The sequence below is a fragment of the Leucoraja erinacea genome, chromosome 27, assembly GCF_028641065.1.
Source record: "Leucoraja erinacea ecotype New England chromosome 27, Leri_hhj_1, whole genome shotgun sequence".
NCBI lineage: Eukaryota > Metazoa > Chordata > Chondrichthyes > Rajiformes > Rajidae > Leucoraja > Leucoraja erinaceus.
Window position 1 is genome coordinate 23336728 of NC_073403.1, and position 14422 is coordinate 23351149.

Genomic DNA, 14422 nt, shown 5'->3' on the forward strand with positions numbered 1-14422 from the left:
AGCCAGACCGCTGATTGCTGGAATCCGTGATTGCTTCAATGATTAATACAATATTCCAAAAAGAAAAAAACAGTGAAGGAATTGTCTACACTCAACACATGCAGTAGGGTGGCACAGTGGCACAGCGGCAGAAACCCAGGGTTCTTTGGACCTTGGCTGCTGTCTGTGGAGTTTGAACGTTCTCCCAGTGAGCGTGTGGGTTTCCTATGGGTGCTATGGTTTCCTTCCACGTCCCAAAGACGTGTGGATTTGTGGGTTCATTGGCCTCTGTCAATTGTCCCGAGTGTGTAGAGATCGGATGAAAAAATGGGATAGCATAGCTCGGTGGGCCAAAGGGCCTGCTTTAATGCAGTATCCCTAAACTAACTAAACTAAATAGGAAAAATTTCATAGCTTTGTTTTTCCAAGAAGCTCATTCTTATACGATTGTAAATCCCTCAGCTGGAGAGGTAATCATTGGGGTTGGTTATTTAAGGACCCAATTTGTTGTGTCCCATTGACAAATATTTTTTTCAACTAAGTGCATTGACAACCTGAAGGTAAAGGTAATTACCAGAAAAACAAGTGTGGAGATGAGACTGTTCTTTAATTCAATAAGTTGTTGCAATCTTAATGGAAGGTACCTTCCAGCTGGGGAGCAATATATTTTGAAAAGGAGTTATTGGCAAGGCATAGCGTGAGAGCACAGGAATATGATGCATTAGCCAGCTCTTAGAAAATCCCAGAGCAGTGACAATGGACAAGTCACCCTCTGCAGGATATCTAGATCCCAGGAGCTTGAGGGCAAATTCAAACACTGAATTTGAGTCTCTAGTGCAATATGACTGCACTTAAAGTCTGCTCATACCTATAGCAATTTTTGCATATTTTTCATTCATTGTTCTTTATCTCTCTATATCATTGTCGATATCTCTCATTTACTTTATCCCTAACTGGTCTGAAGAAGGGACTCGACCCAAAATGTCTCCCTTTCCGTCTCTCCAGAGATGCTGCCAGTCCCGCTGAGTTACTCCAGCTTTTTGAGTCTATTTTCGGTTTAAACCAGCATCTGCAGTTTCTTCCGACGCAATTTACGTTCAATTGGACATAACTACCTAGAAACTGGAGTAACTCAGTGGGTCAGGCAGCAACTCTGGAGAACATGGACAGGCAACGTTCCGGGTCAGGACCTTTCTTCAGGCTGATTGTAGCAGGAGGGGTGAAAGCTGGATGAGAGGTGGGAGGCGAGGCAAAGTCTGGCAAGCGATAGTGGATACGGGTGAGGGAGGATTTCAATTGGCAGATGGGGTGGACAAAGGCCTGAGTTGAACAGACAAAAAGTGTCAGACAAGGAGATAAGAGGAGTGAAATGTGAAGCCAGAGGAAGGAATATAGGTGGAAGGGGATTGGAGGAAGGGGAAAGGGAAGTCCCCAATAAATGACCACTAACTGCTGTGAGGAAACGCCAAACTGGAAACATTCTTTATAGGCAGCTCCGTGGCACAGTAGTTATCGCTGCTGGCTCATAGTTCAAGAGGCCTGGGTTAGGTTCTAACCTTGGGTCCTTGTTTAGTGTAGAGTTTGCATATTCTCTTTAGTTAAGCCAGGTGTTCTGGTTTCCTCGCACATCCTAAAGACACGTTAATGGGTTAAATGGCGACTGTAAATTATCCGTTGGTGGAAGTGAATAGTAAAAAGAGTCAAAGAATCAAAATCAAATTATTGCAAGACCACAGCAAATTGCAAGACCACACTTGTACACTGCAAGGGCCAGGAAGCGAGTGGGCAAGATCATCTCTGACTCCTCTCACCCTGGGCACAAACTCTTTGAATCAATTCCCTCTGGAAGGCGACTCCGGACTGTCAAAGCTGCCACAGCCAGTCATAAAAACAGTTTTTATCCACGAGTCGTTGCTCTACTCAACAGCCAAAAATCTGTAGCCTCCCTTAGATCTGGTATTTTGTTGGTTCCCATGCTTGATCAATGGTGTTTTATCATTAATGTTTTATTATTATTAATGTTTAGTGTTTTCTGAGTCATTTGTAACTGTCACTGTATGTCATGTTGTTACTTGTGAGCGGAGCACCAAGGCAAATTCCTTGTATGTGAATACTTGGCCAATAAACTTATTTACTTACTTACTTAAAGAGGGAAGAATGGGAATTATTTGATTGCGGTGCTGTGAGTTGGCAAAGACTGAGCAGACAAAAGTGTCTCCCTCTGTGTCGTGGTAAGTTAGTAGTCTCTCATCATTACTGGGTCAAAATACAGAACCAATTCAACAGCATGAACTCAACCTTCACTACAAGGATTGTAGCAGTTTTCTTCTCAAGTACATTTGTGTATAGGCAAAATGATGTCATTGTGATAATAGTCACTTGTTCATGTATAAATAAAAGGTAGCTTTGTTAGTTAGTGCTGTGTCGAAGATGAACGAGAAGTTAAGGAGGTGATATATTAGAACATAGAACAGTACAGCACTGGAACAGGGCCTTTTAGTCCACAATGTCTGCACTGGACATAATGCCAAGATAAACTGGTCCCATCTACCTGCACATATTCCAAATTCCTCTATTCATATCTTTAAGTTGAGAGTGGTAAGGTTTAAGAGATGTGTGGGGCAAGTTTTTTACACAAATGGCAGTGAGTGCCTGGAACGCATTGCTGGAGGTGGTGGTGGAGGCAACTGTGATATTGAGATATAATAGACTATAGGATAGCCTTATGGATATGCTGGGAATGGGGGGAGATAGATTACGTGCAGGCAGATAAAGCTTGGCCTCGGCATCATATTTGGCACAGACATTGTGGGCTGAAGGGCCTGTTTCTGTGCTGAACTGTTATGTGTTCTATGTGACTGTCTAAAAGTATCTTAAATACCACTATCGTAACTGCCTCCACCACCACTCTAGCAACGCACCATCCTCTAGGTAAAAAATAAAACCCCCTCGCATCTCCTTTAAACTTTGCCCCTATCACCTTAAAGCTATGCCCCTTGTCTTTGGCATTTCCACCCTGGGAAACAGGCTCTGACGAAGAATGCTTGGCTAAAGCGAAATAAAGAGTGGGAATAAATGGGTCCTCTCTGGTTGACTGGATGTAAAGAGTGGGATGTCATTGGAATTGGTCCAATCTTTACAATTTACGTCAGGAACTCGGAAGGTGCTGAAAGTATGTTTATTAAATTAGCAGATCAGAAAGATAGTGGGTATAGTTGTAAGGAGGATATAAGATGCCTATAAACTGAGACAGATAGGTTCAATAAGGGGACAATGATCTAGAAAGTGGAAAACAATGGTAAAATTGTTCATTTGACCGAAAAATTAATAAGAAGCAATTTGGCCAAATGGTGAGAGTTTGGAGAAGGCTGAGATGGAGAAGGATCTGGGTCCAAAAGCACAGAATTTGTCAAAAAAAACAAACTAGCTGTGCTGGTTGAGTGAACAGAATGTTTTACAAATTGCTGGGGAAATGTATATAAAAATAGGAAGATTATGCTTAATTATAAATTAAGCATAATCTTATAGGGCATTAAGCATATAATTATAGGGCATTGGTTGTACACAGAGTTCTGTGTACAATTCTGGTCTCTTTACTTAAGGAAAAATATAAATGAATTGGTGTGTAGGAAAGAACTGCAGATGCTGGTTTAAAGCAAAGGTAGACACAAAAAGCTGGTGTAATTGAGCGGGGTAAACACATTGGAATCAGTTCAACGAAGATTTATTAAGCTAAAAGGTGGAATGTGCAGGTTGGCTTATGAAGGAAGGTTGGACAGGCAAAGGTTGTATATTTATTTGGATACTGGAATTTGGAAGAGAGACATATGATCCTACATAGTCATGACTAGATGGATGTGGTGAGGATATTTCCACGTGTGAAACTCTTGCACCTGGGGTTACTCTTTACAAATAAGATATTGCCAATTTACAACAGAGTAAAGGTCATTTTTTCTCTCACTCAGAGTGCCATAAATCGAGCTCAGTTTACTTTGGAGATACAGCACGGAAACAGGCCCATCAGCGCACCACGTCTGCGCCAACGAGTGACCCCCACACACTTACACTATCCTACACACACTTCGGACAATTTACAATTATACGAAGCCAATTAACTTGCAAACCCGTACGTCTTTGGGGTGTGGGAGGAAACCGGAATTACGGAGAGAAAGCAAAAAAGGTCACGGGAGAATGTACAAACTCCGTACAGACAGCATCCGTAGTCAGGATTGAACCCTGATCTCTGGTGCTGTAAGGCAGCAACTTTGTCGCTGCTCCACCGTGCCACCCATAGTCTTTGGACCTCTTATTCTGAAAGGTCAGTGGAAGTAGTGAAGGCAGAGGTGGATGATACATGAGTAGCCAAGGGGTGAAAGATTACTGTGGGTACAAGGGAATATGAATTTGAGATCATAATTGTCAGCCATGATCTTATTAAACGACAGAACAATTTTGTGGTTGAGTAGTCTATTGCTATTTTAGATGTTTGTATGTTCAGGTAAACATCTGGCCGGAATAAATCTAAATGTTACGTGATCTATATCTATAATAATGTTCGGCTATGTCAACTTTTCTGAGATGTTAAGATGGTTCCTGAAATCCCAATACATCAAACCTATCTTTGGAAAGGAGATAACTCATTTAGAATGAATGACGTAGAATGTATCGCTTAGAGATACCCGCAAAGAAACAGGCCCTTCGGCCCATCTAGTCTGCACTGACCAACGATCATCCATACACTAGTTCTATCCTACACACTAGGGGCAATTTTTACAGAGGTCAATTAACTTACAAATCTGCACGTCTTTGGAATGTTAGAGGAAACTGGAGCACCCGGAGAAAACCCACACAGTGACAAGGAGAATGTGCACACTCTGTACAGACAGCACCTGTAGTCAAGATCGAGCCCAGGTCTCTGGTGCTGTAAGGCAGAAATTCTACTGGTGCGCCACAGTGCCCAAGGAAATCTATTTGTTACTTTTTCTCCTGGGAGAAGATAAAGGGAAAAAGTTGGTAGAACTTTTACTCTTCAGTGATGAAGTGAATTGGATGGAGGCCGTGTAGGCTGCAGTGTATATTAACTATGTAGAAAAATGACTTGATAAACCTGGTGCCATTCCTTACTGCACAATACTTTACTCATCTAGGGCATCTGCTCAACCTCTCCAGCACTTCTGAGGCGAGACAGACCGAGACCAAGGTAAACCAAATGAAATGTTGTCATCTTGTCCTCCTTTTACCGTTACTCATTTTCACATCCATACAGGGCCTGAAGCGTGCTACTAGCAACAGTGAATGCAAGTCAAATTAGACACTTAGATAAAGGGCAAAACTTTAGCACAAACTTTCCTATTTTTACTCTTGTAAAAAATGACTCTGCCGTTAAATGCCTCTAGGCTTCGTTAAATTTTGAGTTATACTCTGGTATGGTGCTGCCAGGATCACAATGCACCGAGGACTCATGAAAAATATGTTCAGTTCACCAGAATGCACTTTATTAGCGATATGACTAGAAAGGCAACAAAAAATAAATGTTGCCAACATACCTCAGGTTGTTATCACGGTGCCAAGGTCTGTTCGGCACTGTTTAATAATAACTCTAAGCTGTGCATCTGAGCACTACATCTAATAGTTTTTATAATCAGTAACAATGGCATTTTCAAACCTGTTGCAAATTCATCATATCCAAGTATAAATTATTACACACTGGATAAGGCAGTATCTAATTTCAGGCGGCACGGTGACACAGCTGTAGAATTGCTGCCTCTCAGCGCCAGAGACCCGGGTTCGACGGGTGCAGTCTGTATACAGTTTGTACTTTCTACCCATGACCAGTGTGGGTTTTCCCTGGGAGCTTCAGTTTCCTCCCACACTCCAAAGACATGCAAGTTTGAAGACTATTTAACTTGGTATAATCGTAAATTGTGTCTAGTGCGTCAGTGGGCGGGTATCGCTGGTCAGCACAGGGTCAATGGGCCGAAGGGCCTGTTTTCATATCCAATAGTTTAAATTCAATAAAACTAAATTCAATAATTTGTTTATTTATAATTTGATAATTCAGGAGTCAAGGATGTTTTATACATATGTACCGGGGCGGAACAATGAAATTCTTACTTACAGCAGGACACAACAGGTCCACAAACACAATACTAAATAGATAATTGAAACAAACAAACTAAAACAAGTTCAACGAATAAAAACAAAACATAATGTATCATGTAAATGAATGCATGAAAATGCAGAAATACTAACAAATGCCTCTTTTGTGATTTTTTCTCTTTAAATGCTGATGTCGGCAGTCAGAGTTTGGCTTCGGGTCTTTTTAATATCTGCTATAATTTCATGGTATAGCTTCATATCTGTTTATAAAAATGAACATTTAGTATTTGTGTATAAAGGCTCATGTGTTGACGTCGGACAGACAAAGACTGATCTATCTGTGTGACCTTGCAGGGATTGCCATTGCTGCAATCCTCAGTGAAGAAAATAATCTTTAACTAATTAACATTTATTAATATGCAGACTAGCCCAATTGATATTCATATTGCTGACATCTGAAATGTTTTTGAATTGTGTAATAAACATCATGAACCGTAATTAAAAAAAATGTCACAGTATCCATTCAATATTTTCATATTTTCCAATAAAGTGAGTGGTCATTATTATTAATATTATGTGTCCACAGTGTCATTTCCGAACATGATGCCAAGATCAAATCTTATCTGCCTGCACATAACCCATATCCCTCCATTTCCTGCACATCCAAATGCATCTCCCCATGTCTCTTAAATGCCACAATTGTATCGACCTCAATCACCAACCTTGACAGTGTAGTCCAGGCACTCAGCACCCTCTGCGTAAAATACTTGCCAAGCATATCGCCTTTAAGCTTCCTGTCTCACCTTAAAGCTACGCCCTCTAGTATAGGATTTTTTCCATCCTGGAATAGAGGTTCCGACTGTATATCCTATCTATATCTCTCATAATTTTATGTACTTCTGTCAGGTCTCCCTGCAACCACTGGTGTTCCACAGAAAATAATCTAAGTCTGTCCAACCTTTCCCTGTAGTTAATAGCTCCCAATACAGGCATCATTCCGGTAAACCTCCTCTGCACCCTTTCTCACGCCTCCACTTTCAGGGAGTTATAGACTTGGACAGCAAGATCCCTCTGTAAATCAATGTTGTGAAGGCTATGCCATTAATTGCTTATTTTCCCCTTACATTCAACCTCCCACAGAGTGTTTTCTAATAGTAAGCCAGTTCCGAACACATACTGTACAATCAAGTCACTGATAATCTCGTGCATCTTAATCTTCTGGATCAGCCTACCATGGCGGACTCTATCAAATGCCTTACTAAAATCCATGTATGTGACATCCACTGCCCTACCTTCGCCGGTCACCTTGGTCACCTCCTCAAAAAGCTTGATCAAGTTATTAAAATGCCAGGTAAAACCTCTGCTTTATAAGTATTCCAAGGATATCAAGAGTAGATTGCCAGGTAGATACACAGTGCTGGAATAACTCAGTGGGTCAGGCAGCATCTCTGGAGAAAAAAGGGTTGGTGATGTTTCAGGTAGGGACCCTTTTTCAAACCTTCTGAGGAAGGTTTCCAACACAAAACATCACCCATGCTTTTTTCTCTAGAGATGCTACCTTACCCACCGAGTTACTACTCTAGCACTTTGTGTCTATCTTTGGTATAAACCAGCATCTGCAGTTCTTTGTTTCTACATATATTTAGAAGTGTTAAGCTTCCAAGATAAATTTCTGAAGAATAGATTTCCAGGGAAAATAGCATGATGGTTCCATAGACGTGGAAGACCTAAGGGCGTTTCTCTGCTGTACATTTGTATAACATTTAGTTTAGTTTAGTTTAGAGATATAGCCCACTGAGTCCACGCTGACCATCGATCACCCGTTCACACATTAGTTCTATGTTATCCCATCTTCGCATGCAATATACAATAGAGGGAATTTACAGTGGCTGATTAACCTACAAACACGAATGTCTTGATAAGATTGAACAGGACTTTATTTTTCTAAAAGCCTCGGGAGTGACCTAATAGAGTTTTTTTTTAACATTATCAAAACATTTGTTATCTACACATAGCCAATCTCATTATACATTTTTTTAGAACAATGTGATCCAATATAGATTGGTATGTTGCTCTGTACAGTTAAGTTTAGCTTAGTTTACAGATACAGCACAGAAACAGGCCCTTCGGCTCACCGAGTCCGTGCCGACTAGCAATACTCACATATTAACACAACTCTACATACACTAGGGACAATTTTATATTTATATCTAGCCAATTAACCTACAAACCTGTACGTCTTTGGAGTGTGGGGGGAAACCGAAGATCTCGGAGAAAACCCACGCAGGTCACGGGGAGAACATACAAACTCTGTACAGTCAAGCACCCGTAGTCAGGATTGAACCCGGATAAAGCCCCTGTCCCACCTAGGCAATTTTTCGGCAACTATAGGCAACTTGTTTTCACATGATTGCTGGGTGGATGCCTGTATGGTCGTGAGTAGTCTCCTCAAGTCGCCTAAAGAGTCGTAACGTTTTTCTGATCGCCGCTGGATTTTGAAATGTTCAAAACTTTTCGGCAACTGTGGGCTTGACATAGTTTGTCTTCTCTTGTTGTAGGTGCTGTCATAGGTCGCCGCCAGCATGAAGCAGGTCGTCGCCAGGTGACGTTGGTTGTCGCCAGGTGATGTTGGTTGTTGCCAGGTGACGTTGGTTGTTGCCAGGTGACGTTGGTTGTTGCCAGGTGACGTTGGTTGTCGCCGGGTGACGTTGGTTGTCGCCAGGTGACGTTGGTTGTCGCCGGGTGCTGACTTTGGTGAATTCCACTGGCGATTACCTACGGCAACTGGCCACAGGTACCGGCGACTAAATTGTCTTCAGTTGTCGCCGACAGGGTCGTTGCTTGTCGTGGCTTGTCGCGGGTGGACGTAGGTTGACCGGTTGTCGTAGGTTGTCGCCTGTGTGGTTGTAGGTTGTCGTAGGTGTGGTCATAGATGGACGTCCTAAGTTGCGACAATTGTGTCGCCGGTGGTCGGTGTCTTGCCGTAGCTTGACGTCGACTAGGTGGTAGATTGTTGTAAACATTGTCGTGGGGGGGCCCAGTCACCACTTTTTCGGCGACCTGTTACGACTATGACAGTCTCCGGCCGTCGCCGAGCCTAAGTGGGACAGGCCCTTAAGGCAGTAGCTACACCGCCGTGCTACCCTGTATGCTGTTATAATAGCCCTCTGCTGTATCAACTCACATTGGGAGGCAGGGATGTAAGATTGTCACAAATCATAATCAAAATTCGGGATAAACTTTAATCTATGAGTAGTTGATGTGAATAGAACAATAAGATGAGTTGCTGAGTAAAAAATATGAAAGGAGTTATTGGAAATTTACTGGCTGGTGAGTTAAATGAAACATAAATATTTACATGGTTCATTGGGCCTAATGATCCATGTAATCCAAATTGGATGATTATTTTCTTCCTATATCCCTGTGGTGCATGTGGCTGCCATTTCCCCAGCCCTATTCACCACATGAATAGTTCCTTCACAGAGTCTTTGAGTGCACGAGAGACATACTCAATTAAAAAAAAAAGTCATTCTGAGGGGGTACCCATTTTAATAACCTTCCAAATAACTATAACAGAAATTAGATTGTGCAGTATTAATGAGATTAAGTGAATTAATAGCACCTTTATAGTGTCAAATTATCTCATCTATTTGTGATAAACATCTATGCAGTAATAAAAGGTAATTAGTAATGCTCATTCCCACAGCTGCTAATCCATGTAACGACACCTTCAATAACTTTCACAAAGGAGATGGATTTATTTTGCTTCTATTTGCAACAATATTGCAGATTATTTGCACATTCTTAAGTCGATGGATTCATTTGAAATGGACGTAATAGAGAGTACACAGTTCTAAAGTGTTTGATATTGCAGCAAACAGAAAGATAATTAATGATATCTGGAGGTAGAGTAAAAGGTGGGCAACAGTTGTAGGGTGGAGATACAGAAGACTGTCGGCGCTATAGATTCCACCATCTGTCATCTCCAGCTTTTATGGACATCTCCACTCTTCGCTTCCCCCCCCCATCTCATCTGCTAATCAACTCCTCCACATCTAGGGCGCGGCACGGTGGCACGGCAGTAGAGTTACTGCCGTACAGCTCCAGAGACCTGGGTTCGGTCCTGACTATGGGTGCTGCCTGTACGGAGTTTGTATGTCCTCCCTGTGACCTGCATGGGTTTTCACCGGTTGCTGCGGTTTCCTCCCACGCTCCAAAGATGTACAGGTTTGTAGGCTAATTGGTTTGATATAATTATAAATTGTCCCTAGTGTGTGTGTGTGTGGGATAGTGTTAGTGTACGGGGTTTGCTAGTTGGCGTGGACTCGGTGGGAGGGCCTGTTTAATCTCTAAAACTAAAAACTAGATCCACCTATCACTTCCCCCTCTTGTCTCACACCTTCACTTCATCTCTCTCTACCAGCCCTCGCCTTTACTTCGGACTTGAACTTCAGACCAAACCTGTGTCTGTCATTTTCCCTCCATAGATGCTGCTGGACCCACTAGATTCCTCCAACATTGTACAACATTCACTTGATTTGCATGATTTGATTTGATCATAACATCTGTCAAACATATTGTTTTTGCAGAAATCTTACCTCGTACAAGTAATCAAAGAGCTCTAGTATCGTTAAAATGCTAGCACCAATAAATAACCCCATCTGGCCACCAATGTCACCTGCAAAATAAAATATGGTATCACAAATTATATTTCTGCAGAGAAGAAATCTGAGTTTCAATTTGTAAATAAATGACTACAAATACTGTAGAACCATCCCACCACTATTGAATTAAAGCTTATTCTAATCAACGTCTGAACCATCCACATGAGATTACATCCATTTCTTTCCCTTGTCAACCCTATTTCTCCTGGATTATTAAGGGGAAAAATGAGTCAGGCTTCTCACTAGCAAGTATCATCTGAAAATATAGAAACATATAAAATTATTAAGGGATTGGACAGGCTAGATGCAGGAAACTCCAGAACTGGGGTCACAGTTTATGAATAAGTAGATGAGGCAAAAACATTTTCACCCAGAGAGTTGTGAATCTGTGGAATTCTCTACCACAGAAGGCAGTGGAGGCCAATTCACTGGATGTATTCAAGAGAGAGTTGGATATAGCTCTTAGGGCTAACAGAATGAAGGGATATGGGGAGAAAGCAGGAAAAGGGTACTGATTTTGGAATGATCAGCCATGATCATATTGAATAGCGGTGCTGGCTCGAAGGGCTGAATGGCCTACCCCTGCACCATTTTTCTATGTTTCTAAAATCCATTTTGGAGATCTCATGTGCAAATATCATAAAGATTGGATTAAACAGCCGTGGCACTCCGTGTGTTAATTATGATTTGAATTTCTAGGAGAACGGAATAAGATTTCACATGTAGGACTGTAGATGCTGATTTAAACTGAAGATGGACACAAAATGCTGGAGTAACTCAGCGGGTCAGGCAGCATCTCTAGATAGATGGAGTGGATGATGTTTCAGATCGATAACCTTCTTCAGACTGAGTCAGGGGTGAGAGAGATACAGAGATAAGGAAGGGTTAGGTGTGAAAACGAGGCATCAAAGGGGATGCAGTTCAAGGAAAATATAGAATAGAGCATTGTTAGCCAAGAGAAGATGAGAACAAAGCAGAGATAAAATGTAACCGGGGACAGTCAGATTGGTCGGAATACTGGGAAGGGGGAGTGATGGAGAGAGAGGGAATGCAACGGTTACTTGAAGTTAGAGAAGTCAGTATTCATACCGCTGGTGTGTAAGCTGCCCAAGTGAAATATGAGAAAAATGAAATTTAATTTCAGCAAGAGCTAAACGTTGATGCCTTTAGGAAGGACATTGAGGACTGTGAGGGAGGTGGCAAATACCTAATCACAGGGTTTTGTCGCTATGTGATAAAGTTGATTAGTATCAGATAAAAGGTTATTGTGCACAAGTGTATTGTATTGGCTGAGCCACGTGCAGCAGCAGACAGTGGATGAGACTGTTCCGTACTTTGTAACTTTGTCGGTGCCAGAGATGTGGCGACTCTTGTGTACTGCCTTGGTTGCATGCGACACAAAGCTCTTCAATGTACCTGGACACCCTTGGTACATGTGCCAGTTCAGTTTAGTTGATTGTCACGTGTACCGAGGTACAGCGAAAAGGTTCTGTTGAGTGCTATCCAGTCAGCAGAAAGACAATGCATGATTACAATCGAGTCATTTACAGTGTACAGATACATGATATGTGAATAACATTTGGTGCAAGGCAAGGCCAGCAATGTCTGATCAAGGATAGTCTGAGGGTCACCAATGAGGTAGATAGCAGTTCAGCACTACTCTCTCTGGTTGTGGTAGGATGATTCAGTTGCCTGATAACAGCTGGGAACAAACTGTCCCTGAAACTGGAGGATTTCAATGAAGTATCATTCATTCATTTATTTTTTGAGTATTCCTTTGCCTCCCCATTCATTGTCCATCCCTTTGCCTCAACTAATACTGCTCATCCCACTGAATCCCCCCAGCAGTCTGCTCAGTTGCATCAAATTCCAGCGTCTGCAATCTCTTGTGTCTCTTTTTGCTTTAGCTAACTTTGATTTCTGTACTAAATATGCAATTCATGCCAAAGAAGGCACATTAATCCTCTGCATAGGAAAATATTGACATAGTCATCAGTTGGGATGCCTAAAGCACAGATGGACACTGCTGAAATTACTGATGGTTTGTAGAGCCACCCGAAATCCTGATAGATCTTTGTGTCCTGTGAGGTGCAGTGCACCTCCCCAGTTCTTATATATCAATAAGGGTGTTATGATGGTTGAAGGCCTAACTTTTAATTCAAAGATTGAGGCCATTACATTTTGCTAATATTAGTTACAATGATGGCTAATAGTGCTTAGGGGTAGCCAAGTGGCGTAGCAGTGGAGTTGCTGCCTTACAGTGCCAGAGACCCAGTTATGATTCTGACTACAGGTGCTGTCTGTATGGAGTTTGTCCGTTCTTCCTGTGGCCGCAAGGGCTTTATCCGGGTGCCCTGGTTTCCGCCCGTATTCCAAAGCCGTGCAGGTTTGTAGGTTAATTGGCCTCTGTAAATTGTCCCTCGGGGCATAGGATGGAACTAGGATAGTTGTTCGGCGTGGACTTGGTGGGCCTAAGGACATGTTTCCATGCTGCATCTTTAAAACTCTCCCCGTTGGATTGCAAACTTGTCGTGGTCGGGGAGCTTGTGTGTCTCAGTGACCCCTGGAGTTATGCCAGTGGGAGATTCGTCTCCTGTCAGGGTCTCCCATGCTGGACACGTCGAAGGGTAGAGGTGGGACGAAGAGCGATCCACTGGTCCAGGTTGGAGGTTGAGCACAGGGCTAACAACGCTGTCTCGTAAAACAAATATGTTACGGAAACAGCAACTGAAGGAATCAACACTACTGGGTGGGGGGCCTTCGTTGCTGCCCTACATGCCAGGAGGCATAATAAGCAGTAAGTAAGTAAGTAATCTCTAAAACTAGAAATTGGTAATCGTGCCAACATGGTGGCTAGTAAGTTATGAGGTTATTAAGGCTTAAAATGGTTCACCAACCAAATTGTTACATAGCCAAGCAAAAAAAAAAAAACAAGAGCATTGTGCTTATCTTCATGCCCCCATCTATTTGCAAAATCTAAGCAATCAGATTTGGCAACATGAGTTTGTGAAATTTCTATTAAAAGAACAAGGCAATGGGTATCAAAGCAATTACATTCCGATCAGGGCCTTCGGACATGTTGAAATAAGCTTTCATTCTGGCTACATACGATCAATTTAACTTGAGAGGAACTTGCTGTGCGAGGTAAAATGAAGCATATATTGAATAAACTGATTCTGAGCTAGACCAAATTATGTCTGTAATTATTCACATGAATGAACAACATGACAGCTAATGACTTCTGCATGATTGAGACGTAGCGCGGAGGACTGTTTTAAACAATTAAGTGAAAGACTGGCGTTTCAAACACTGTTCCAAAAGCAATTGGATATAACTTATGGAAAGAAATGTCCAAATTTACTTTAGAGTCACGTGAGTGACTACGCGAAGAAGGCCGTCATCCCACTTGGCGCGTCATTACGTTGACTCGCATTGCGCAAACGAGCCGACTGGCGGCAGCATTTGCGCTGTCCAGTGGTAAGTTTCAACCAACGAGGTAAGTTTTTGAACTTACCTCTGGGATTTGTTTTGTATTGCAGGAAACTCATTTTCAGAGTTTGCTGGATTGGGGGCGAAGTCCGTACAGGCTGCGGGTAAAACTCTATGGACCGCGGGAACAGAGGGAATCCCGGTCATGACCTGGGGGATACCGGAAACGGACTGCGGGACCCGCTACGGAG

General features: G+C 42.3%; 1 protein-coding gene across 1 annotated transcript in view; it reads right to left on the reverse strand.

Moving 5' to 3' along the window:
• The window catches only part of asic2 (acid-sensing (proton-gated) ion channel 2), a 433817-nt gene that overhangs the window by 25655 nt on the left and 393740 nt on the right, over positions 1-14422 (reverse strand). The window contains exon 9 of the mRNA XM_055657297.1: positions 10677-10756. Coding sequence (XP_055513272.1) covers positions 10677-10756 — 80 coding nt within the window. The remainder of the gene's footprint in view (positions 1-10676; positions 10757-14422) is intronic.